At 42.3% G+C, this 27,317-nt stretch overlaps 1 protein-coding gene across 5 annotated transcripts in view; it reads right to left on the bottom strand.

Moving 5' to 3' along the window:
• Positions 1 to 3,215: 3,215 nt before the first annotated feature.
• Uri1 (URI1 prefoldin like chaperone) overlaps positions 3,216 to 27,317 on the bottom strand; it is a 55,232-nt gene continuing 31,130 nt past the window's right edge. For 3 of the 5 annotated variants that reach the window (XM_020151803.2, XM_074058128.1, XM_074058129.1), the window contains 9 exons: positions 25,947 to 26,025; positions 24,550 to 24,685; positions 12,734 to 12,825; positions 12,465 to 12,522; positions 10,637 to 10,805; positions 8,974 to 9,277; positions 7,151 to 7,287; positions 6,586 to 6,802; positions 3,216 to 3,954 (listed from right to left, as the gene is read on the bottom strand). In XM_020151803.2, the coding sequence (XP_020007392.1) occupies positions 3,772 to 3,954; positions 6,586 to 6,802; positions 7,151 to 7,287; positions 8,974 to 9,277; positions 10,637 to 10,805; positions 12,465 to 12,522; positions 12,734 to 12,825; positions 24,550 to 24,685; positions 25,947 to 26,025 (1,375 nt within the window). In that variant the 3' untranslated portion in view covers positions 3,216 to 3,771. Of the gene's footprint in view, positions 3,955 to 6,585; positions 6,803 to 7,150; positions 7,288 to 8,973; positions 9,278 to 10,636; positions 10,806 to 12,464; positions 12,523 to 12,733; positions 12,826 to 24,549; positions 24,686 to 25,946; positions 26,026 to 26,189; positions 26,305 to 27,317 lie in introns of all 5 variants that reach the window. The other 2 variants (XM_074058125.1, XM_074058127.1) reach the window with 2 other exon arrangements.

The following is a 27,317-nucleotide window of genomic DNA, read 5'->3' on the forward strand; positions in this document are numbered from 1 at the left end:
CCGGAAAATGAAGGGCAGGAGAGTGAAACAGGTCTTTCCAGGGGTGGATCCAGTGGAGAGGGGTGGGCACAAGGAAAGGGGGGATGAGGGAAATGTGGTGGATGTTTCGTGTCTATCCATGGAAACAGAATAAAATTGTCCTAAGAAGGGAGGAGGAGGGAGAACAATGGAGGGGATGAATCCAACTAAGACACATTGGAAGCACACACGTAGATATCACGATGGATCCCCCTGTATAACCAGTATATGCTGATAATTATTTTAAAAATACAAACTAAAAGATGGACTTATGGAATGAAATATTCCTCAATAAAGTTAGAAAAAGGGGAGCAAAGTACTTCAAACCCTCCAAAGAAGAGCGCAGTGCAATTCTCTGGGCAGAGGCAGAAGGAACCACGCACATTTTAAGATTCAGTGCGAAAACGACAACGTAGCAAGTATGTAACTTCCCCATCTTAAAGTCATCTCAACAAGAGCGAGTGAAATGAACAGGAGCTGACAGTCACAGACTTCCTCAGAGTAGCTTTAAAACTATTTGCAGTAATAATGTAACACTATCGTATATAGACAGACATGCAAAGACCAAACAAAGTTCACACACACAAAAGATGTTATGCCGAATACACTGAGGAAAAAAAACTTGTATCTTGTTAAAAGGTCACTAGGCTGTGGGATTTGGAACACACCAATTCTAAACTGCTGTGCACCCATGCCTAAATTGGCAAAAAAAAAGAGTATTCTCAATGAACCACCGAACCACTCACAGGCCAATTACTTCTCTTATCTTCCATTACTCTCCAACTATTATTTTTCTTTTAGGCAAATGCACAAGTGATGTCAGTGAAACTCCACCCTCATTCCACCAAGAAGAATTGTTATATAAGAACAAAACACTTTTCTGCCTGGGCACAGAGACTTCACACCTGTATCCTAGCTAATTGGGAGGTACAGATCAGAAGATTCTACTTAGAGAACTAGCCCAGGCACAAAAGTTAGCAAGACCCTATCTCAACAAATAAGCTTGGTGTGGCAGGTGGTCCCAGCTATGTGGGAGTTTTAAGTAAGAGGATCAAGGCCCAGGCCTGCACCAGCAAAAAGCACGAGACCCAGCTTGAAAAATAAATAAAGCAAAAAAGGGTTGGCAGAGCGACTCAAGTGGTAGAGCCCTGCCTGCCATGCATGGGGCCCTAGGCTCCATCACCAGCATCAGAAAAAAATAGATTAGAAAAAAAAAAACACTACTTCATCTCTAACTTTGCCCCCATCTCTAAAAGGGGACGGAGAAGGGAAGATGAAACATTAGTGAGGGAGGCAGGGAGAACTTTCATCCTGTGTGTAATTCCTCACGTTATGCTACAATGAAATCAAAATAATTGAGAAAGTATTTTTAAATGTGAACCTTGCCTACTGACCAAGGAATAAACTCAGAAACCACAATTCATGTTGCAATTGAGGGATTCTAACCAGCCTTTCCTTGAGCGTGGCAGACACGCCACCCCCACACACCACTCATGGAAAAAGCTTAGTTTTACCCCTAACAAGTCGTTTCTTTTCTGTATGCTTGCTTCTGTTTTGGTGGCACTGAGGTTTGAATTCCACTCTCCAGGCAGGTGCTCTTCCACCACACCTCAGCCCCTGACAAGTTGCTGCATATGGAGAAGACAAGTGCATAAAAAAGATACCTGAATTTCATCCGACTGCAAATTTTCCAATGCATGGAAGACAGTTATAAATCACATGCATGCACTGGAAAAAACTGCAATTAGGAAACGAACACAGCCGTATAAAACTTAGTATCATAAATGATTCTGAGTTCCTTTAAGGCACTCTACTGCCCCAAATCACTATTTAAAACACTGTCAGTGAAATGCAGATATCCTCGATACCGGTCCTCCTGACAGGGTTCTGCCCTGAAATACACCTCCAGTGACACATGTGCTATTCCCTACATCAAACACGACTGCAAAGGTGGGACATGTGTATACACCATGGAGCACGGCATCTTCACAGAAAAGGATATGGGAGACCCTGCAAACCGACCCGGAGGCGTGTCCAAGGGCATCCTGTCAACTGAAAAGAATGAAGGCCAGTGGAGAATAGCATCCTTTTTTTCTTTTTTGTGGTACCAGGGTTTGAACTCAGGGCCTCACGTTTGCCAGACAGGCACTCTACCAATTGAGCCACTTTGCCAGTCCTTTTTTGTGATGGGTTTTTTTTCAAGATAGGGTCTCGTGAACTATTTACCAGGGATGGCTTCGAACCTCACTCTTCCTGATCCCTGCCTCCTGAGTAGCTGAGATAATAGCCATGAGCCACTGGTGCCAGGCGAGGGGCCCATGGGAAATCTTTGTACTGCTGCTACAACTTTTTGTAGGACTAAAATTAGTTCAGAATAAAATGTTTTAAAAGACAATCTCTTGCTCCCCCTGCTCTAACAATGGCTTAGGACAGACAATTCAATTTGACCCAATGAAACTTAAACAGAAAAAGAAAGTACAATTTGAGTCACAACTTAAAACTAAGCCTGAAGCTACCGAGTGGGACAGTGTGCACACAAGACAATGTCATTGAATACTTTCTTTGCTGCTTCATGCGGAAGACCTGGTGGAGGAAGCAACACAGACTGCAGCAATGCAGAGCAAGCTCACGTGTCACAAACATGGACAAGTACTTAACTGCAGTACTCCTGAAATGACACATCTCTAAAGGGCTCAGTCCTACGAGAAAGCATGTGGCACAGAATAAAATTTCGCTTAAGCAAGAGGTCATCAAAGAAGCTGTGTTAACACCTTTGAACACTTAGCCGGGAGTAGAGGCGGCTGGCGCTGACGGCTCATTGCAGCACTGTTAAGGACGTGAAGCTGATGGTAGCCGACACTCGCAGGATGACTTCCAGTGTGAGGCTGAGCATCTCTCTGAGGAGCTCTACTACAAGTATGTGTGTTTTTTTAGTTCCTTACCAGTAGCAAAGTAATCCTGAAGAATGAAAATGCTGGCAATATGAAAGCCTGTTATCTTCCAGTCTTTTTTAGTGTCTAGAAAACTTTTCTGTCTCTCCCAAAAGATAACCTGGCCATAAGCGTATGAACGAGGGGAAAAGTAGGCTAGGAAGGGCAAGTACTCAAGAATCTGGGTGCAGTGTATGTAGCACGATAAGTCAAAGACATTCATACTCAATTCTAAATCATAAAATTCACAACACTTTAGAGACCAAGTTTCATAAAACTTTTACTTGAAAAAAATGTTTTACAAAATATCATTCTTCCAGTCACAGCAGCCTTCCCACTGAGCACATGGAGCTTCTGCCTTCACGATTACAGACTGATGTTCGAAGGACAAAGGTTTTTTAAAGAGCCACCTAGCTGCAAAACCTACAAGGAGTTTTTTTTTTTAAAGTGCCTTTAAAATGCAAAAGCAAGTGATATAATTGTTGAATCGATTTCAAATTTTAAAAGTTCTTTTAAAATGGTCCATATGTTTGCACAACTTCACAGCTGGTACAAAACTGCCTGTATTTAGTTTGAAACAAAAATGCTGCAAAGAACAGTACTCTTTGAAAAATAATTCGAAATGCTATCACTGCATCATAAGACCAACACAAACAGTATCAGAGGATAGACAAGCTGAATTTTAAAAGTATTCAAACATTGACTTTGACTTTTTAATACCACTGACAAGGATAAACTCAGAATGCCTCATTTTGAACATGGGACATATTTTGCTATACATATTCTAAAAATGCACCCTAGGCTTAGGGTGTAACCCCATTTCCTAGTTTTTCTGCTGCAATCTGGCAGCTTTGAACTTGGAAACCCTCTTTGCCGGCTCCTCTGGTGCTTCTGAAAGAACTTCCCTCCGTTCTGGAATGGTGGGCAGTACAGGGTGGGCCATGGCCAGGTGTGGGGTCAAGGAGGAAGACAAAAACTCTTTCTCTATTACGGTTCCAGAAAATGCCTACAAGACAAAAGCAGGTTCATGGTAGTAAGACCCAAGTAAGATGACTGCAAAACTCCATCCCCTCTCTTCACCAATTAGGAATCCTGTTCACTAAAAGATTTTTGAATAGATGACACTTTAACATGCAAATGCTAATTATTCAGAGAAACCAAGTACCATTCAAATTTTTCTTAATTAATTGTACCACCAAATATAAGTGACTTTTATAGAACATATAAGAACACAGAATGTGAAATGCATTATTTTATGTGGAAAGGAAGAAAACAATGATAAGTGAAAGGCTGCCAACCTTACACATTCCATGATGCCACCACTTATTATGGAAAGGAAAAGTGTCACAATAAACACCACTGCACGGTGGTGTCAGGCAGGCTCCTGTGGGGCCACTGGCTAAGTGTCCCCAGCACCAACATCTTGTTAGTGGTGCTCATTTACGCAATTAGATTTAATTTTTTAATTTAATCTTTCCTCAATTTTATTTAAGAGCCAGTGAAAACTAAAAATTGAAAGTGCTGAGACTGGTAAGAATAAACAAGTTTAAACTTTTAGTACAATTAATTCAGTGAAGGAAATAAGAACAGCACAGTTTCTCCTTAATGTCAAAAGGTGTTTGCTGAGCTGACTCTGGTGGAACGCATGCTCAAATGGAACAATTAAATAATGTGTGCAAGTCACTGCAAATACCTTTTTGCCTATTTACATAAAAGTACTTAAGAATAAGGAGTAGCTGCCTCTTTTATTTTTAAGTTTTCTATTATTTGGAACCTTTTCCCTTGCATCTTCTAAGAATTTACTATGCACAAGCCAAACCTTGACATGTGAGGTTTCATAGAAGTTTGCTTCCCTTTGTCTACTTGGAGTTGGAAATTAACTCAGACAAAGTGTCACTTAAGTAGTTTAGAAAGTAGCACCTGCACCCCACCCCAGCCCTCCTGACTGCCCTGGGCTCCAACTGAACACTGACGTTTCTCACAGCCCCATTTCATCATGACTGGGGCAGAGCACTCACGTTACCTTGAAACACTTATGGCAGGGCTGGGGCTTGAACTGGGCTTCACGCTTGCTAGGTGGGCGCTCTGCTGCTGAGCCACACCGCAGCTCTTAAAAACACTTTTGAAAGACACCATGTTCTAGCATTTAAAGAAACTGAAATGATGTCTTTCAAAGTGGCTGCCATCATCATGGGTAATGCATTTTGTTGTTAAACACTCATGGTATCCACCGAGACAGCTCAATATAAAATGAAAAGCTAACCAGGCGACACATCCCGATGTCATACTAAGTCCTGACGTCCTGACAGAAGCTCTGCTTTCAAATCCTTACCAGCAAGAGTCTGCACCCCTCGCCTGTGTTCTAACACTGTGGCAATCGAGCAAGCAAAGAAAGACACTTTCAGGCCACCTAAGACCACTGTACACACACACACACACACACACACACAGCGCCATCCCAGTCTCCCAGGTGGCCCTAACCGAGAGTGATCTCAATCCCCAACTGCCACTTAGTGTGGTTAGCACCACTTGGTCTGCTCAGTGACATTCTCCTATGTGCTTATACTCATGTATTTTTCTAGACATGTGATCGTAAATGGGACTGAACTCAGAGCATCTTGAACAGCACCTCTAGTCCTTTTGCGTCCAGTTTATGCTTAGATAGGATCTCATGTTAACTTTGCCTGGGCTGCCCTCAACCCTTGCTCTTCCCGCCTCTGTCTTTGAATGTAGCTGGCATTTCATGCACGTGCCCAGCCGGCCTAAGTGCTTTTGAAACTGACGACTTCAAACACCCAGCAAAACACAAGAATAACATAGCACGCCTGAGTACCGTGGGGACCACAGCCAAGTACATCACAGACAGGAATTCCTATTTCATCTCAAGACCCCCACCCTCTCGTCCACCCCGCAACACTGGGCGCAGTGTGCACATGCATTCTGACTTTTCTGAGACAAGGGTTAGACTAGACAATGACCCCAACCCCTAGAGTCAGGTGTCACTGGCGCAGGCCAAAGCCTTCAGGGCCCTGCACAACTACCTGACAGGTATGTGTTCTCAAACTTTGCCAGAGCCCTAAAGAGAAGAGCATGACCCGATATTTAAATGAGCAGAAAATAACTAGACTGTGTCTATACACTGCTAAATGATTTTCCAGTCAAAAATGAACCACATATGCCACCTAAGCTGTTTTTAAATACTCAATAGACAGAAACAAAACTTCAAGACAGGCAATACTTTTTAAAAACTTTTTCGACTATTTTAATACCACAATATCTTTATTGTGTTGCCTGGTGGCTATTAATCTGTTTTACAAATTATTATTTTAAAAAGCACAAAAGTACACAGAATTAATGAGATCATGTGACTTTTCAGATTAAATAGCAAAAACTGATCAAAAACACTACATGAGGCCAGGTGTAGTAGCATATGCCTGTAATACCAGCTACTCGGAGGCAGAAGCAGGAGAGTGACAAGTTTAAGACCAGCCCAGGCAAGGTAGAGCAAGATGCTATCTGAAAAAGAAAACAGAAAACCCCAAAGGTTGAGGTGCCACTCAGGAGCAAGGTGCTTGCCAAGCAAGCACAGGTCCTTGTGCTGCAATGACAAAAAGGACAGCGGATGAACGGCACGTACCTCCGGCGTCCCTGCAAACCTTGGCTGTGCATCTTGCTGAGGCTCCCCATCCACAGGGCTCTCGCTGGCCTCGCTGCCCGCTGCTGGCACCCGACGCTCCTCCAGCTCGGTGGCACTGCTCTCACTGGCATCACTGCACACGCTATTCTCCCGGCTTCGTGACTTGAGGATGGACTTGCGAGGGACATACTCGCCGTTCACCACGTCCACGAAGGCTCTGCAAGGCCAGGGCCCTCACGTCAAGAACTGGCCCACGGGAAGGACTGAGGACAGCTGTGAGTCCTCCCTAGACAGCGCCCTCCAGCTTCCTGGGACAGTACCCCATCTAACACATGTGCAGAGTCACACTCACAGTGACTCTGCAACCCCACACATAAAAGTCTATAAAGCAACGTGTTGCTGTAAGCAGGTGTTAGGTGATTGAGAAAAGCCTCATTTGCCAAAGTTTTATACAGTTTTATACCACGTATCAACTTATCAATTTCTACCGTACACAAGCACAGGGCATGAAAACGCTAACAAGAAGACACAAGACTGGCCCTGTGTCTGGCGCGGAGCCACTCACCTGTAGATGTCTGCGGGAGTCTTTATCATGGGCAGCTCGTGGGCAGCGTGGCCACCACCACTCTTCCGCTTGCGCCTGGCCTCTTCCTTCTTCTCACTGAACTTCAAGGTGGTGTTTTTCCCAGTGTTTATTCGGACCTGACAGTTTAATAGCAAAACAACAAGCCTTGAGAGATCAAATCCAGACCCACAGGAAAACAGATGAAGTGCATCATTAGAGACTCGGCAGAAAGAGACAGGGTCAGAACATCCTGTGTCGTGTTTCCATGCTGGGGATCGCACCTTCCCACTAACGACCAGCCCTGGTGTTCGGTCCTCACAGCTGTACAGACGCAAAGCATGCTGCCTGCACACTGCATGTACTAGGTGCTTTGCCTCTCCCTGCCACTTTGACACAAGTTTCTGGCATAAACCATGTATTTCAAAACAAAGAGCACAATTACCAAAAGAAACACTGAGCAAGACTGTAGCACGTGAGTCAGAAAAACAGTACCAGACAATGCTTATCTACTTTTTCATTTATTTTATTTTTTGGTGGTACTGAGGTTTGAACTCAGGGCTTCACACTTGGTAGGCAGGCGCTCTATCAATTAAGCCCTATCTCCAGTCCAACTGAATTTTCAAAGCACTTCTGATTTCAAAAAATGAGTCAGACTAAAGCGTAAAAAGCCACTGTGTTTGGTGCTTATATTACTGTCCTGTTTGTAACTGGGCATTTACACACTTTCCCTAACACTCCTGAAAGGAGCCCTTATTTTTCTGTCTCATCTAAGTGAATAAAGAAAAAGTGAAAGCAGGAAACAGAACCACAAAACGTTTTTTTTCTGGCTACCAATCTCAGTCAACTTTTCCAAAGAATTCCAAGGATACTTTTAGTTCAATGTATTGGAGAAATATACACACCATATCATTATTTCACTTCATACTGGAGCAGAGATAGCTTTAGGGGCCTAAGAAATATGAAATCATTTCTAAACATGTCTCAGTGACTAATAATGGCAGATCCGAGACTCTGACCAGGGAGCCAGGACGCATGCAGGAAGCACACTTAGCAGACATGGAGGCATCCCTGTTTGCTGTGGAGCAGCAACATGTCATCTAGGCCGTAAGTCTCCCTGAGAAGGAAGAACTAGGAGGATGAGTTCTTGGAGCCGTAGAGCACTGCACAGAGCAGACGGAGCAGGTGGACTGCAGGGAGCCCAACTTCCTCAACCATAACAGTGTGCTTTGACCATTTCCAACAGTGGAACTCTACCACTGAGCACAGAAGGGATGAAAAGCTCTGATCCTAAAGGAAAGGGTGATACCCCAAAGCTCCAAATTCAGCCTCTCACAAGTTTTATGTTTACTTTGCAGAAAACCAATGGACCTTTACATCACACAGATTTTCCTGTGCGCTCCTGATGCAATGTGTTTGATGTCCATGTAGAAAAACCACCACCTGGGATAATACAATTCCTGAAGTAACCTTATAGTCATTTCAGCACCCTCAACACACCCCACTGCCACAACCTAGTGACTGCAGAGTTCTTAGTGGGGCAGCTGGAACCCCAGCAGGTGCCACTCAACACTGATCGCCACCCAGAGCCCAGCAGCTCACAGCCTGTGTGGCGTGTGAGAGCAATGAGCCAACACCAGCTAAGTGACTAGAGTCCTCTTCACCCTTTCCTTCATGATGAACTGGTCAGAACAAGAGACAAACATGGCTTTCCTGTCTGGCAGGACCAATAATCTTAATCACTTAGTATTTTTCTCTTAAAAACACAGATGATATATGATGATCAAACTACACACAAAATTAGTGAAGTTAAAAAGTATACAAACCCTCTTAGGTTCAACAGTATGAGAAAAATATATGGTTGGTACAGAATTTTCTCCAGCCCCTGAAGTGTCACCATCACTGTCACCATCACCATCATCTTCATCTTCATCACTGTAGTAAGAACCTGACCCGTTGGTTGAGCAGTGGGACTCAGGATCACTGTGGCTGTATGACGGCTCTGAGCGTCCCACCTCCTGGAGATGCTCTGCTGCCTGGTGTGTCCCGCTCCCCGCTGGGCTCTCATCGTTCCCCTCCTCTTCAGAAGAGGCAGCAACTGCTCCATTTGTGAGCACCATGTCAGGCTTACTAGTAACAAGAAAGAGAGCATCAGCAAGATGAGACAAACACACCACAATCTCACAGATTCTGTTCTCAGTGGACAAATTTTAAGACTAGTTTTTTAAACCAAAATTCTAGGTTAAAAAAAGAAAAAAAATGTTTTGAAATAAATTTTAAAAAAAACTAGTTCCAATGCTATTTCTGCAGATTGCAGTTGCTCAAACATAAGCACAATATAGGAGGTTTACTTTTTTATCTTTGGATACTGGCCAGACACAATACAAGTACAATACCAACCATACAATAAGAAATCCAAAGAATATGAATTTCTAGTTGAAGTCCCAGAACTACAGCATTTTCATGACCTATTTCTATCCTCAGAGTGTCTTCAGCACGTGTATTGTGATTTTTAAAGATAAAGGATTTCTACATATGCACACAAATGCACCATTTATCATGTACATTCTGTAAAGGATTTGAGGACCTTACAAAAATAACAAAACCAAAAATGCACTACGACAAAATACCATCGTGCAAAAATAGAAGGGAGCCATGACTAAGAAGATCACAGGATTCAAGTATGGTTTTAAAAATGAAATAGCTCCAGTTCATCAGAAAGACCTAAGGATTTATAGGGGAAATGTGAGGGGAAAAGCTTTTGTGCTTCTTGTCCTATTTTTCACAGAAACTAATTACTGCGTATGGTGCATCATTTAAGCAAAATAATACAGGAACTTCTGTAGTGGCAGACTTCATTTAGCACTCTGACGACTCTAAGTAAGCACTAATGTGTATTTCAAACAGCAGTTTGGAGAAGTTTCTCGTACACAGAACTACCTGACCAGATTACAAACTGCCTCTCAATAAACAGAAAGTTCGCAAATGGAAAGCAAGGAGAAATGTTTTACAGTATGGAATTTAAATTCAAAGCAAATGTTCCTTTTAACAAGTCACTCAAAGGTAGAACATTATTCTGAGTATAAAAACACATCATTTAAAATTTAATATTTAGGAGTAAAGGGTGTGGCTTGGTGGTAGAGCACTTGCCTGGGTTCAATCCCCAGCACCACAAAAATAAAATAGTTACATCTTAAAAAAAAAAAAAAAAAAAAACCTTAATGCATCCATAATTATTAAAAGACAACAATGAGGTATAATTGCTTTATTATTTATAATACAGCTGAAATCCAAACAAAAGCTGGAGATAGTGTTTTAAGTATGCGCACACAGTCTTAGAAGCACGTCACAGAAACGACACTCCCCTGGGGTGGAAGGACTCATTTAATCTTCCATGCCCTCTGCGTCTCCTACAGCACACACATACCACTTACTAATGCAGAAGCAGTACAGAAACGGTCTCTGGGAGGACAACTGGTCGCAACCTACCTGTCGAGCTCACCCAGCAACTCTTCTTGCCTCTCTAGTTCTTCAAGTCGGGCCCACAGTTCTGTATCAGCCAGCAAATCCTTGGATTTTACGTCATTGGCAAAATCCACTTCAAAAACATCTGAAGTTTTGGGTTTAGAATGAGGCTTATGAGCAATTCGGTGTTTTGCTATTTAAAAATGAAAGAAATATTGGAAGACATGACTTGATAGTCAACACCGACAAGGTGCAAGTCCTGAGTTGGTGAGCTTTTCTATGGGGTGGAGATGTGAGACGGGGCATGGTTTTTAAACATGAGAGACGCAGGAGAGCATCTGTCAAAGTCCTGCAACTGGAAATGCCATGGACTGCAGTACTGCACCCTCGGGAGCATTTGAGGAATGTGACGCTGGGGCCTCCCTCACCTGCTGAGTCACAATCCATATTTCAAGAGGACTGCAGAGCACACACGGGCACGGCAAGGTTTGTGAAGCGCTGCTCTAGAGACTCCACACTGCACACGATCACAAATTCACACAAGCAACACCATTTGCCATCTAATGCAACAGGAAAGGCCATGCTCTCTTCACACAGCAGCACAGCTAACAGCAGACCTCTCAGGAGAGGATAGAGGCTCATCTCAGGACGTTCTCTTGTAATTTTATACATCTACATCTCTGCCTTATTTTACTTGTCACTGTCATAGGAGGGCAGGAGATGGATCACATGTGAACTCAAAACTACCTGATTTTCATTTAAAAAGTAGATTTTTCTTAATAGAGCAAATCAAAACTTTGAAGAAAGTAATGGGAGAAGTCTAAAATGCTGTGTTACCAGATATTGCACTACCATCTGACCGAGTTCTGTTACAGATTCAAATCACAGCAATATTCGAAATTTCAAAATATCAATATTGCCTGACGTGGCACACACCTGTAATCCCAGCACTCAAAGGCTGAGGCAGGAAGATTGCAAGTTTCAGGCCAGCCTGGGCTGCACAGAGATGCTGTTTCAAAACAAGCAACAACAAAACAAACAAACAAAAAGATCAAAATTATGATTCCCAGCCTTAGTCTGTGAAGTAGCACAGGCTAAACTGTGGTGAGAATTTTTCTTCAGACTTTCAGACTGGCAGTGTGCACGACATCCCCCCTGCTCCTTCCTGTCCCCTAGGTCACCTTCCACAGCCTCCACCACCTCCTGTTACTCCTGAGGCCACATCAGTACAGGCACCATGGCTAGAACATAGCTTCAAAAGTTAGCTTTACTTTCAACCAACTCTCCTCAGTTACCTACAAAATGTGCACTCTAAAAATCAAAATAAAGCTACAAGTTTTGTACAATGGAAATTATAAACTGTAATGCTTTCAAAACTGACAGCAGGCGAAGAAGCTGCAGCCTGGCAAACGTGGAGACAACCTGCGTGTGCTGGCTGCCCCTCACACTCCATGAAAGGAGCAGCTAAAGCAAACAGCATCTAAAGCTATGGTTTTAAAAGAGAAAAACTCGCACAAGGAATCTTCTGGCTTGGCCAAGTTCATAGGTGAAATCAAGAACAGACCCATGTCTAGCACAGACATCTTCTGAGCTCACTGGAGAGAAGAAAGGAAGAAGTCAAGCCACCCAGCACTCACATGCAGTAGTGGAGAGTGGACAGCAGGTTCTGCATCAAAACATACTTACCCTCATGTTTGCATGAAGATTAACAGGTGAGTGAAATGAATGTTTGTGTCCTAAGAGTTTTTTAAAGTATTATAGCATAAATTCCAGCCATCCAACAAACACCCCTTAAAAATCAACACAAATGGCAAACACCTAAACAACGGCACACAGCGATCTCACTGCTTACCTTTAAATTCAAAGTCACTTTTAATTTCTTCTCTTATGTCAACAATGTCACCTGCAGCCTAAGTTTTTAAGCAAACAAAATAAACATATTAACAATACAGAACCCCAAATATTAAAATTACCACAAAAACAATCATACAACCCAAGGAGGATGCCTGAAAGCATCTGAAACATCAAACAATTTGTTCCCTGGCTCTAAGAGATCTTCAACATACAAACACTTCTTAGAAATATCTTCTAAAGAATGTAAGACTACAAACAAATACCTACATCACTCATTTTCTGCAAATCTTCTGTGAATTCAACTCTGGATTCAAAGTTCTTCATCACTTTCTTTAAATCATCTATTGTTTTTCTTACATCTGAAACAAACAAACAGAACCTTGACGTAACACATGGCACGCGTAAGATGGTGGCACTCTAACGTGATAAAAAGGCGTTGTCAATGACTTCCAAGCATAGTCGCACCGTGGGCTTTTCGTGGTTTTGTGTGCGAGCTGAGATGCACTGCTGCTAATAAAACACCCACCGCTTGTGCCGTACTGTATGGCACTCAAGCCCAGATTGCAGGTGTTGCCCGGCGCTCCTGAGCTCTGGCAGAGCCACCTCATAAAGTGCGGGGCTTCACAGCAGTTCTGCGTAGGTGACTTTTGTCTCGTTGGACAACAAGTGAGACTTTTTCTGAACAAAAAATATCCCTCAATTCTCAGACGGCTGAAAAGGCACCACTTATTTTTTTATGATACATTATCAACCATTTTCTGAGTTTAAATGTTAATGACTACTTAACAATACAATACATTCCCTTTCAATTCCCCTTAAATGTCACCCTCCATTAGTTTATTTGAAGGAAAAACCATAATTTAAAGAATTTCTCTGTCCATTCTGGACAAATGCAACAAGTACTTCATGCTCCTGGGACTGAAGTGGAAATGTCCTAGCTAAGCAGTCCACGGCACCATCCACAATGCGAGAGAATTCTCCGTAGAATTTTAAGTGAACGATTCCTTCCTGCTCCCCAAACACAGGATTCGGAAGGGCCCTGGAGAGTGCTCTGATGCCTGTGGTCCCCACTGCTTCCCAACAGATAAGAGGAGGACGGAAGGCACAGTGCCTTCCACGCCATGATGGACGTGGTCTGGAAAAAAGTGTAAGCAGTTAAAATATCTTTGAAAAAAATGACAATCAGGAAGATGTTGGAAGTGCAATGCATGCCAGCACACACTGGAGGCCTCTCAGACGGGGTGGGATGGGGTGGGGATATGGCCACATGCTCTGTGATACAGTCCTCACGACATGCGCTGATATCTTAAATAAAACACAATCGCTTATGCTCTAGCCATGAATGGGTTACAAGAAAAGACTGCATTAACAGAATGAAAATGACGGCGTAAACAGTTCATAAAATCTCACAGCCCTGATGTCGCTCTAGATCATTAAATTTCTGCAACAATTAGACCTTTTCTCACGGCGGCAAATTGGAGCGGTTGCCATGGCAAATCCGAGCCCTTAAGTCATATATCTTTGATTGCAGAAAGGTCAGACTCAGACAGCCTAATAACTCAAGGAGCTGTTTGACAGATTTCATCGGAGCATGGTCACATAACAGCATAAAGCTATGTCGGCAGTTGTTAAAAGCAGGGGGTCAGGGAAAAGGTTAAGGTTATGGAATGTTTTTGCTTCAGTAAACTCAGTCAGATAATATGTCTAACCAGCTTTAGATCTAAAGAACATTATTTTAGGTAGGAGGTCAAATCAATAACTTTTTTCAAGAAGACTGGAAAATATTAAAAATGGCAGGTAGGTAAGCTAAGTACATTTTTAAAAGTCTGGCCACATATGAATGCTGTGCAGTAGTGGAAGGTGCTGGAGAGCCTGGGGTTGTCAGTGTCTCACACAGCTGTCTCTGAAGCCCCCATGTTCCCAGAGTCACTGTCAACTAGGGCTGACTTTAAGAAACTCACGGATGCCATGCATAAGAAGTCTGTGAAAACTTCATCTCAAGAAACGTTTTCAGGAGAGTAATTATGACTGCATGCTTCCCTCCTTAAAATCAAGAAAGCCTTTGCAATTACACGTTGACAACAAACCACCATCGCAAAGTTGGGGAATCAGAGAGCAGAGTCATGTATTTATATCAGAATCTCAGAAACAACTCACATGGGTGATAACGATTACCATGGCTTACGGCTGCCCTGGACACAGAAATGTCTCTAACAGTACAGAAAATGTAAGGTAAGAAAAAAGGCTGCTTCTCAGAAACAGGTCAAATACGACAGAGGGATGAGCACCTGCTTCGCTTTTGTACAAAATTAATAACTCAAGATAAAATTCTTATCTACAGATGGACTGGACAGTAGAATCAGAATAATCTAGCTCTGCCTCTTTCTTCAGTTTGGAGATCTGACTTTCGCAACCACTTTTCACTAAACCTCTGTACTCTATCGGCCAAGGGCTTATTTTAAGAGGTGAGAAAGACATGAATCACTAAAAACGGATGGTTTAAATAAATACTACATTCCAAACCAAATTTGAAATTTCAGACCACAATGAAATCAGTGAGTAAGAAATTGTTGAAAGAACATGAAGTATCTTTGTGATGTGGATCATTCTGAGTTAGTTTTAACGTCACACAAACATTTTAATTAGAAATTGTTATGGATATAAGAAAACTGAAGTTCAAATGAACCAAGAACCTGTGAAAATATATATAATCCAAAAAAAAAGTAAAAATGAAAACAGATAAAATTGGAGAAAGAAATAACCAATTTGGAGAAAAATCCAAAAGCTTGTTTTCAAACACTGATGGCTCTAACTAAAATTGAGAAGTTAAGTTTTAGAGGATTTCAAAAATCCAGTAGGAGGTACAGGTCTATTCCCTTCCCTGACGTCACTCGGCTGCATGGGGGCACACTCAGCCAGCTCTAACTTCACCATCCATCCAGAGGGGCTGAACCCTCTGCACTAGCCACAAGAGGTACTGAGAGCACAGGAACAGCACACATCCTGAAGGTCCTGCATAAACTAAGCTAAAGCCTCTTAAGAACAGAAGTAGTCACCGTCAGCCACCACTAACAATACGTATCAGAAAGATTTAGTTAAAGCAGAGGAATTACATATATTTGGAATATATGTATGTATTTGGAATATATATTTGGAATAAAATGATAAATGTTATAGAAATGATTTACCCAAGCCTGGTAAGAGTCTGTACGTGGAACTGAAAGGAGTCTTTTTACATAGCCATGTTCACGTGTACTGAACAGAATCCGGCCCATAACACAATCTCCTCTGGATCCCCATCCTTCCTCCTGTGAGCTAGAAATTTCCAATACTCAACTGTCCTGCAGCACACGCACCACGGTGGCAGTGCTCCTAGGCCTCTTTGCAGGGAAGAGCTTACACTCTGCTGAACACACAGGCTCAGTATCTCCCCCACCCCATGTCCCTCATTAAAATGACAACTAAGAATGCTTTTCAAAGCGTAAGCCCATAAAGACACAACTGGAGAGGAGGAAATGTCAGATGAGGGACAGTGACCAAATTCTAGAAGGCAGACAAGTGAGGACTGAGTGCAGGCCAGGAAAGGCTGTACCCTAACTAGCAGGAAAGAGGAGGCTGCAGCAGCTCCACCTGGGGCAAGTGGAAACACCTGGGGAAGGTAAGTGCAGAACAGAGCTCTAGAAGGAGCCCAACCTCACGCCACGCAGCCACCTGCTTCTTCCTTTCTTGCCTAATCTGTGCCTGCAGGGATCCAGGGGAGGCCGAGGACATGGGACACTTGAATAACTGAAAGCACACTGCACGGGGACCCAGCCCAGTGCCAGGACACCATATGAAGACAAGTTGTGCTGTGGGATATGCTGATGTTTGAAGGCATCTGACACAGCAGCTGGCCTGCCACCTGAAATCTCTAGTGAAAAGTGGACCAGTCAGAAGCCAGCCTGTGCACAAGGACTTCTTCACAGCATGTGACTTTCAAGTCTAAACAGTCCACCAAGAATCACCAGACATTTGAAAAAATTACTCAACTTGAAGCCAGAGAAACAAGAAAAAAAGAGGACAAAAAAAGGTACATTCAAGAAATGAATAAAGAAAACTTTAAAAGGAAAAAATAAATACTCTTAAAAAAAAAGATATCACATCTATGAAACAAGAACAAAATGCTTATAACAAGGGAACACTCAAAGAACAAAAAAGAGCTTCTGGGAGTTTGGGATTAAAGTTTGCACAAAATTGTTTTAAAGATCATGAAAAAATCAGTTTAAAGGTGATCAGCTAGGCATGGTGGCACAGGCCTCAAGCCTCACACTCGGGAGGTAGGTGCAGGAGGATCGCAAGCTTGAGGCCAGCCTGGGCTACAGAGTGAGTTCCTGTTTCAACACAACAACTAAAATTATAACAGACGATAGATGGAGGCAATATTTAAAGTTCCCAGGGCTGCAGGCCATGCATCTCCATACTGAGAGGACAACACCTCAAGAGTGAGTTTTTAAAGATTCACAACACATAATCACAGCAAGAATAAAGAACAGTGAGGAACCCAAAGTTTCCAAAGAATCAAACAGGACACAATGGGAAGAGTGACATTAAATTTCAGTAACAACACCTAAAGACAGAAAGTAATAGAGTAACACATTCAAAATTCTAAAGGGAAAACTGTTTAAAACCCAAATTGTTACCACTTTAGTTACATGAGTGGGAGTGCTGACTTAGCAAGCACAAAGCCCTGAGTTCAAAACCAATACCTCAACAACAACAACAGTGTACCCTCAAGTGCTCCCAGAGTCACTGAAGACTCCACTCCACGATTCCATGGGAAGCAGCAAACAGGGAATGAGTGAGAGGCAAAAGCATGTGCAATGATGAAGGAAGACACACATGGCACATAGCTCTCCTCTGCTCAAGACAGGAGTCAGTCCAAACAGAAGACTATGAGAGGCTCCAGTAGCAAAAGAAAACAGGAAAAGCTATGTACGTAGAAAACTATGCAACTAACAAAAAGAACACTTAACTTCAAATAAAAGCTTGTACAAGAATGAAATGGAATTAATCCTATCTAAACATTGTTTCTGTAAATGATTTAACAGAAACAGTGATACAACAGTATTGAAAAGGTTGGGGACATAGAGACAGGGAGAACATATAAAAATGCCAAATGGCCCTTGTAAATTGTGAGCAGGTAGCTAACTAATACATAACAGATAAAGTTGGAAAACAGGAAGAAAATGGGATATGCAAAATTACTTGGGCAACAGGGATAAAAAAGAACTGAGTAATAACAGAACAGCCAAAAGAAAAGGTAGCTCTCTCTGAGGAACAGGGCTGGAAGCAAGAGAAGCAGGGCAAGCCTCCCGAGCGTCTCCACTGTTGTAAGATGATGCACAGTGCTGTAAAGTTATGATCCCTTGGCATCTATCCATGGAGAATAGTTCCAAAGACACCCTCTCCCCCTAGCGAGTATCAAAACCTGCCTGAATACCCCATACGAATGGTAGAGGATGTACATCCTCCTGTATACTTGAAGTCATCTCACTTGATCTGGCGTAAACGCTGTGTGAACAGTTGCTGTACTGCGCTGTCTAGGAGCAGCAGCAAGCAAAGGAGTCTTGTGTTCAAATGAAACACAGCTTCCTTTCACGTACGACAATGCTCAGTACCTGAGTCTGTGTGTGCAGAACCTGAAGACACAGGGGCTATGTAGACAAATTTAAAGTCAGAAATCTATATCTCATAATAAAGTATCAATACACCAAAGGTACCACTCATTTAAGACACTCAAGACAGCGCATACTGCTTCATAGGACATGATTCCACAAATGCAAGAAGCTCAACCAAATCCAAGTAAGAGCAGATAAATGAGACTCTTGCTAGGGCACAATGTCACAGGACAGCAGCAAGAGAAAAGAGTCTCACTTCACATGAGGAATCTTCAAATTACTAATGCATTTTTCAGTAGAAACCTTTCTCACCAAAAGCTGTGGGATGATATACTTGAAATGCTGACATAAAGAACTTGTCAACCAAGAATGCAACCCAAAGCAGGACACTGCTGACTCACCTCACACCTGTAATCTAGCTAATTGGGAGGCTGCAATCAAGAGGATTGTGGTTCCAGGCCACCCCAGGCAAAAAAAAAAAAAAGTTCATGAAACCACCATCTCAACAGAGAAAAGCTGGCCATAGTGGTCCACACTTATCACCCCAGAGACAGGAGGAAGCTTAAAATAGGAGGATCACTGACCAGACCAGCCTGGGCAAAAAGTGAGACCCCATCTCCAAAAAAACCAAAGCAAAAAGGGCAGGGAGCGTGGCTCAGCAGCAGACACCTGCCTAGCAAGCAAGTACTGCCAGAAGGGGGGGGGGCAGGGAAGGGGGGGCAGGGAAGGGGGGGGAAGGGAGGGGGGAGGGAGAGAGAGAGAATTCTGTATCTATCAAAACTGTCCTTCAAAAACAAGAGAAAAATAGGACACTGTTGATGAGCAAAGGGTGGGTGAGTTCCCTCCCCTAAACATGTCCCTCCCATGAGAAATGCTACAGGGTGTTCTTCAGGCTGCAATGAAAGAACAGACAACAATTAAAAGCTGTATGGAGACACAGTCTCTGTGAAAACGAATACCCGCACAGTCTTATGGTCTTGTGGTCTGTGACTCTTCTACATGGTAAGACAGAAAAATGCGTGACAGTCATCGTGAATGTTTGTCAGTGTGTGTACAAAATATAAAGATAAGGTCCATGCCATTAGTAATAAAAAGGACATGAAGGGGCCACAGAGGGTTAGTTTCTGCAAAATGGAAATTAAATTGGCATAAATGTGAACTATTTTTGCCATTTTAGAATATTACAAGCAATCCCTGTGGTAATCAGAAAAAAAAATCTTTAAAATATTAACAAAAAAAGCTAGTAATATCAAACTGACAAAGATCACAGAAATAAGAGAAACAAGGGACGAGACAGGCTATGACATCAGTAGTTACTGTTCAGGTGAATGCATTAAGCTTCCCAACTGGAACAGATCAGGTTTTTCACAAAGGATCCACTACCCAGGGAGAGACTCATTTGTACCTCTAGTGTCACAAAGAGGTTAAAAGTCAAAGGATGGAAAGGGCACTCCCTACCAAAGACCCAAAAGAAAAAATAACCCAAAGAGAATTGGAACGGCTACAGTAAAATCTAAACAAACTCTTAAGAAAAAAAGTTTACAAGAGACAAAGGCCATGTGACATTGATGAAAGCCTCAATCTACCAAAAAGATAAATCAGTACAGACATATACAAACCTAACAGACCCCCAGGAACATAAAGCAAAAACTGAGAATTAAAGGGAGAAATCCTTAGCTTTACAGTAACAGCTAGAGGGGCCACTAATTCAAAAGTGAGCTGGGATAGCCAGGTAGAGTAATGATAAATAAAAAATGCCAACAACACTGCAGACAGAGAGGACCTAAGAGACAGACACCGCAAACTCCACCTGGCAACAGGAGAACGCTCTGTTCCAGGGAAACACGGAACAGCCCCCAGAGTCCACACAACAGGACACAGACTAGATTTCAAAAAGTCTAACAGGACTAAAATCATATCAAGCATGCTTTCCAAACAAAATGGAACGGGAGGAAGACCAAAAACCTCAGAAATAGTGGGAGTTTAATTGAGTGGCTGAACAACATACAAAGAAAAAATGTGAGAGTAACCGGGAAGAGCCTGAGATCAGAGAAAATAATAAACCATCTATGGAAACCGGCGGGATGCACAGAGCCAGGACCACTGACGCTGACATTAAAACCTCAAGTCTTTGCCACACTAGAGAACTTAGCTCAAATCTAGCAGAAAGATTACAAGGAGATAAATAAAACAGCAAATAGAAAAATAAGAGGAAAAATTGATGCAATCGGTAGTTTTTTTCTTTAAAATTGATAAATCTTTTCCTAGTCTGTCTAAGAAAAAAAAAAGATTCAAATCCTAAAGACAAACAGGGCTGGGGCAGAATGGCTCATATGGTAGAACACCTGCCTAGCAAGCATGAGGCCCTGAGTCCAACCTCAGTGCCACCAAAAATAAATAAATAATAAGATACAGAAATGTGCCACCTCTGAGTGGCACAGCAGTGGGAGGGTTCCACCCATAGCTAGAAGTGAAATGAACTAGTGATACCTCCAGGAGGGAACAGGGGTGGTCAAGGGTAGAAGGAAGGACACTTGGGTCTCAATAAATACCCTTTAAATTTTGTGCCATGTCCTATAAAAACTCTTATCTGAAAAGAGCCCTCCTGTGAATGGTCTCACCTTCAGTCTTTCTTCTCCTGTCACTCTGCTCAGGAAAGGCACTTTGGGAGCATACACCATTTGGTGTCAAATTTCTCATCATCCACTGCTGCTCTTCTGAAATCTGTGTGAAGATGCACTACTAAACCAAGACTTTGCCTAAAGTCCTTGGTAAGACAACAGGCATTCAGAAAAAAATATTTCTCAATTTGGGAATTCAATTTTAAGCACAATTAATGCGACTTTTTCATAATGGGGTTTCTAAGAACACTGTGCCAGCCTGCACTTACCTGAACAGCAGTGACTGCTATCAACCCTGCCTCCAGGGTGCATTCCCTCCCCCCTCACACCTGATGGGCTCTGTGGGTCCCACCTAGCCTCTGGTTGGTGTGAACCAACTTTACCATTTTCCCCTTCATCCCCACCCTCCACTAAAAAATTAACTTCACCTAAAAAAAAAGACTAAATGAGCATTTGTGAGTTTAAAAGTGAAAAAAAGAAACAACATACAGGTGCCAGGTAAATCTCTTGACACAAAAAATAATGTGCTTTCTTGAAGTCATGTGGTGAAATCATTTTCTGGGGTGTCTTTAGAAGCAAAATCGATCAAGATTACCCCTCTGTAAAGCCAGCTGTTTGAGGTGAATCACTGCAATAGGAATGTGGCCAGTGTTCTAGTGACAGGTGGAACTTCTAAGACACGGCACTAGATTTCAGATCATCCTACATGTCTCTGAATGAGATTGTGGAGCCAAAGGGAAACAAAGATGTCTCCGCTGTCTTTGGAACCCCATCTTTTCACTAGGGGTACATTCCTTTCAAAAGAAAAATTGCCCTCAAACCTAAAAGAATTCAGAAAAACTCAAAGCACGTATTGAAAGTAAAACATTAATTTCATGAAAAAGTGTATTACTACCTAACTTGTAACCTTAAAAATACCTTTAAAACTTCATGTTTTGCAGCACTAGAGAAATGAAACATTAAAAACAAAAAATAAGCAATCCAAAAGAGAGCTGGCAAAATAAAGACAGGAAAACGCTAAACCTAAATCAGGTGTACTAGTAATCACATGAAATACAAGTGGCTTAAAAACACCAGTTGAAAGACGTAAGAGATTATCAGAATGGATTAAAAAGGAAGGACATCACATATTATATGTATGTAGTCAGCATTAAAGTTAGGGATAGAAAAATATATACCAGGCAAACATTAAGCAAAAGAACTTTTATTAACACCGCATAAAATAGACAAAATTATGAGGGGTAAAAGAAAAAATGAAGTAATGGTAAGGGGGTCAATCTGGCAAGAAGACATGACCATCCTAAATGTGTAAGGACCTGACATTAAAGTTCCAAATACCTGAAGCCAGCACTGATGGAAGTGAAGGGAGAAATGGCCAAAGCCAGTTGCCCCCAGTGGGTCAGGGGACGAAGGACATAAAGGGAGAACTGAGCAGCAACCACTAAATGGGCACAGCTGACATGTACCACCTGCCCTTCTCCAAAGACCTGGGTACGCAAGTATACAACACTCCAGAGAAAGAAATCCATGAAGACTTACAGCAGTCAGTGGCTGTCCAACCTTAGCAGTTGGTGCAGGGTGTGACCACATCTGACACACAGGGCCAGCATGAGGGAGTGCAGATGTAATCCTGTGTCCTGTCCATGGCAACAGTTAAACAAGAGTATGCCTGTGTCATCACTCACAGAACAGTACGCCAAATGAAAGGGCCATTCCACTACATGGTAACTTAACATTTAAAAATCTTTTGACAAAAATATAAGAGATAAGCACAAAGGGTAGAGTCCTGGGCTTGCCCTCTTTCCTTAAGGAAGCCTCCATCCTGTGAGCTCTTTGTAGCTGTGGGTGTGACTGAACCCATTAGCCCTCACTGTGACTGCCCTTTTGACATGCAAGACCTTGTTCTACCTTGTCCAATGTCCTAGTCAACACTGAAGCAAGTGATTGTTTCACTTGTTATAGCTCTTCTGCCTGAAGGGAAAAAGTACCCAACACACACACACACACACACACACACACACACACACACCCCACACACACACACACACACGCACACCTCACAGGCCAGCCTATCAGGTGGCCTGTGCTCACCCAGACCTTATTTTACTTACTGGCAAGTGAGCAATGCCGCTGTGAAGAACGCCCTCAAGGGAGAGGTGAAAGTCCTCCACTGACATAAGAAAAAAAAAAATTGCGTGTGTGTGTGTCTGAGGTTGTTGCACCCTATTTGTGGTTGTAAGATTTATCTGTGGAATTGTGAGCAAAAGGAAATTCGTGCGAGTTTTGATGCCATGTCTGAAACTGCAAAAGGTAGGGCCACAAGACACATTTGAATTGCAGGGCTGGCACTACCGGAGGTTCCGAATCCCTGTTGAGTGAGGGAGACGACTGTACCTTCTCTTAAGAAAGCTTAGGGATAACAACACACCTACGCACACTTCAGTTACTGGAAATTACTACAAAACTTTGACCAGAACAACTTAGGATTCATTCATCATACTGGGTTCTCAGGCACATAAATACATACTGTGAAAATTATTTCAGATAAATATGGATCCAAAAGTCATCATGTTGGGTCACTTACTTCCCAAAACCACATTTAACTACTGGAAAGTGATTGACCAAAAAATATTTCTCTACCCTAAAACTCTGTTCTGTTGTATTACAAGTCTTCCATCACGAATATTTTAAACCATAACTGATTCTAAAGAGTCAAAGTGGAGAAACTTCAGCAGGCTGTGAACGGATTTCCTTTCTGCAGAGATACACAGCAGATAAGGAAAGCCCTCTCTGCTGAGAAAGGTCTCTAAAAAAGAATTGTGCCCTTTGTCCTTCATCTAATATACAGAACTTATTTTAATGTAGCAAAGCCAAAGATTTATCATTGCCAGAAAGTATACATAGTCCTAACAATAAGATTCTGATTAATGTCACAAAAGATCAAAATATGTATCAATTATGAACTTATAGGAGCTGACTTACAATTAAGAGTCCCCAAATATAGTTCCCAGAATTTCAGAGTAAATGAGTTCTCTAACTAGTACCACTCTTGCATAAGTGAAATAATCTCAACTTTGGAACACTCAGCTTTTTTCCATCTAGTACAACCTCATCTATACAGAAGGCTCCTTGCAAAACTTATTTTCAAACACATTTAATTAGAAGGTTGAAAACCAGGTAAGGATGATATCATACTATCGATGTGAACATGCTGTTACAGAAACAACATATTTTAAGATACAACTAAGCTAGACCCCAATCTTACCCACCCCGCCGCAATATGTTGTATACACACACAAGAGATAATACCAAGGAGCAGCAAAAGCAAAGCTGCCTTAGTAACCAAAGGCAGAGACCACAAACCACTTCAAAAGCACAGGGTACCAGTTTAGGGGCACCTTTCCACACCTGATCTCCTATACAAAATAAGAACATGAATTTTCCTAAGCCAACAGGTGTTTTTAAGAGTAAGTACTCTTCCTTTCCAAATAAGTACTTCTTTCACTAAATCACTTCTGAGCACTAAAGTATTAACAGTAGAAATCTCTGAAAGCAAGTAAGACAAACCACTTATAAAATGTACCCAGCTCCCATGTATAGAACCGCATGTGACATGTAGTGACCTCTATCCCACTCTGTCATTTCTGAAACAGGACTCTCCTGCTCTACAGCTCATCCTCAGCTGCTGGCCCTACTCCAACCACCTACAATTCAGGCAACTCCCAAGAGCCTAGGCCAGTAAATCATGGAAGTATTGCTGTAACTGTGAGCCAACACACACACAGAACAATTCATGGGTACCCACGTTCCTTCCGGTGCTCCACGAGACCCACAGCCTGCTTGGCTGAGCACTTCGCAAACCAGTTGTCCCCCAGGAGAACAGTGACTTCATTAGTGTGGACAAGTTTCCCCGGCATGAAGGCAAAGGGGCCAAATGGAACCTATTGATTAAAAAAGGAAGGAAAAGGGACAAACTTAAAACACTAAAAAACATACCTTTTCAGACACTTAGCAGTACAGCCCTACATTATTATTAAGCTCTTTTTGGAAAAACATTGTATTTTCACAGAAAGTTACCATTATATTAAAATTTCACCTAGAAAAGTGCTTTAAGGGAGTGAATCAATGTTAAAGCAGACAACAAATCTGTAACATACAACCAGCAAAAACCCTCATTCCTTCCTATTATTGCTTATACTCTCTCTACAACAAAATTAGAAATAAGGGCAAAATAGTTTCTGCTGGGTATTGAGGGGGGGGAGAGGGAGGGGGCGGAGTGGGTGGTAAGGGAGGGGGTGGGGGCAGGGGGGAGAAATGAACCAAGCCTTGTATGCACATATGAATAATAAAAGAAAAAGGAAAAAAAAAACACTGTAAAAAATAAATAAATAAATAAAGTTAATGAAGATTTTAAAAAAAATAAAATTTCACCTAGAAAAGTGCTTTAAGGGAGTGAATCAATGTTAAAGCAGACAACAAATCTGTAACATACTGGCATGTAACTCTTGGAGAAAGTAGTATTGACTTGAACACTTAAACTTTCCACTAATTCTTCAGCCTAAATGAAACCAAAACAGTAGTGAAATACTGTCAATGGAGAATACTTTTGGCAAAGAAAATGAAAATTATTTTATTTTTACAAAGCAGGAATAAAGCAACAGCTTCAGTGAGTCTCCTAGTTACAAAGTGCATGGGCTGACATAACAAGACCAAGTCATCACACAATGAAAGCCTTCAATCCAGACTTGGGACAGATCACTATGCAAGACAACGGACATTAAGACAGAAACTAACAGCACCTTTTTATACAAAAACCAATGCTCTAGGATTTAATTTTGTGACCTACAAATCACAATGGCCTGTTCCTGCTCTGGCTAACAGGAAATGACCACTGTACCCTGTTGTCCTTACCATTTTTATGTTGTATGTCTGCACAACAAATGTGTCAAATTTTGTGCAAGCATTTATGTCACTGTAATATAATTACATATATGGAAAAAAGAAAAGTAAACACCAAGTGTCCCCACAGCTACTGTAATAAGGTATAAGGAAACAAGGCTCCCTTGCTGCATCAGTTACCCCTGACTGCAGCCGATCAGCTGGGCCACCTGTAAAGCGATATGCACACAGCAAAGCCCCTCCAGTCTCGAAGCTAGGATGCTTAGAGACAGCACAGTCTGTAAAAGAAGCGGGCAAACCTACCATGACATTATACGACAGCTTATCAGGCAAGGTTCTGAGTCTTTCCTGAAGGGCACTGTAGTCGTTATCCACCTTCTTCCTGTTGACAAGAGCACCAAATGCTAAATGAATACACAACTAACCAGTCTTTCAACAGGCTACATAGCACAACGCAAACTAATCAAAACACAAGTTTTACAATTTACAGATGAGGCATTTTTTTAATTTTGAAATTGTTTTTACAAAGTTTAGCGATGGCCTTACTCTCCCATCTTTTCTACTGACTTCAGGCTCTCTTTAGAAGTTGAGCACTCACATCTTGACAACCAGTTTCCTGAACAGGATGAAGAGAGGAAGGGAATGGGAGGCAGGGCTGACCCTGGGAGAGAACAGGGAAAAACTCACTAACTCAGCAATGTCCATGGACATGGAGCTAGACAAACAGCAACACAACCACTCTCCATGACATGAAAACCTCAAGAGATCTTGCTTCACCCCTCCATGCTCCATGCTGGTACACCAGCCACCAAAGTGTAACAGCAAACATCACCTCACACTCCTATGATCTCAAGGAATTACACACACACACACACACACACACACACACACACACACACACACACACAGTGCATCATTTATCCTAAAGAATCCTGTCACTAACATTTTCCTCTTACAGAGGAGAGAGTAGGGAAGGAGAAACTCCTATATCAAGGTGAAGGAACAGTGTGAGTTGAACCTAGTTCTTTTGACCTTATTCTTTCAAGGAAACTCGTTTTCCAGAGTGCAAGTATTTTGTATAAACTTTCCCCAATTCCCCAATTTCTGTATAGAAACAAAGGCCAAATCCTCACACACAGGGCTGTGGGCAGAGAGAATGGTAAGGTCAGGGCAGAAGTGAATCCAGTTCTCACTCCCCTTCCACAGGTCACCTCATCAGCATCCTCTGCAATAAAACCAGAACCACATCTAACTCACAGGTTCAAGAGAATTAAATAGACAAGGTTTAACACTTGGCATTAAGCAATGGCTTCCTCCACAAAGCACCAGAAACACCAATTCTACAATTTTCAGGAGACAATTACCCACTGAGAACAGATGAACAGTGCGACTCAGTGAGGGGGCATGCCAGCTGGATGGAACACCCGGGGCTCTGCAGTCAGGGTGCTGTCCACCAGGGACCAATGTGGTGCAGCACCACAGAATAAGCACCATGGGATGCTCACAGTCTAGTCGATCGATCAGGGGCTCTGCCAATGCTCCCGCACTGTATGGCAGCCATCATCATGTAGCTGCGATTAGGTGCTGGGACTGACATTCCATGCATCTTACATCGGTAATTACAGATGGAAAGAGGGACCTCGTTAAAAAAAAATCTCTTTGTTCATTAATAGA

This window comes from Castor canadensis, chromosome 16, assembly GCF_047511655.1.
Source record: "Castor canadensis chromosome 16, mCasCan1.hap1v2, whole genome shotgun sequence".
Taxonomy (NCBI): domain Eukaryota; kingdom Metazoa; phylum Chordata; class Mammalia; order Rodentia; family Castoridae; genus Castor; species Castor canadensis.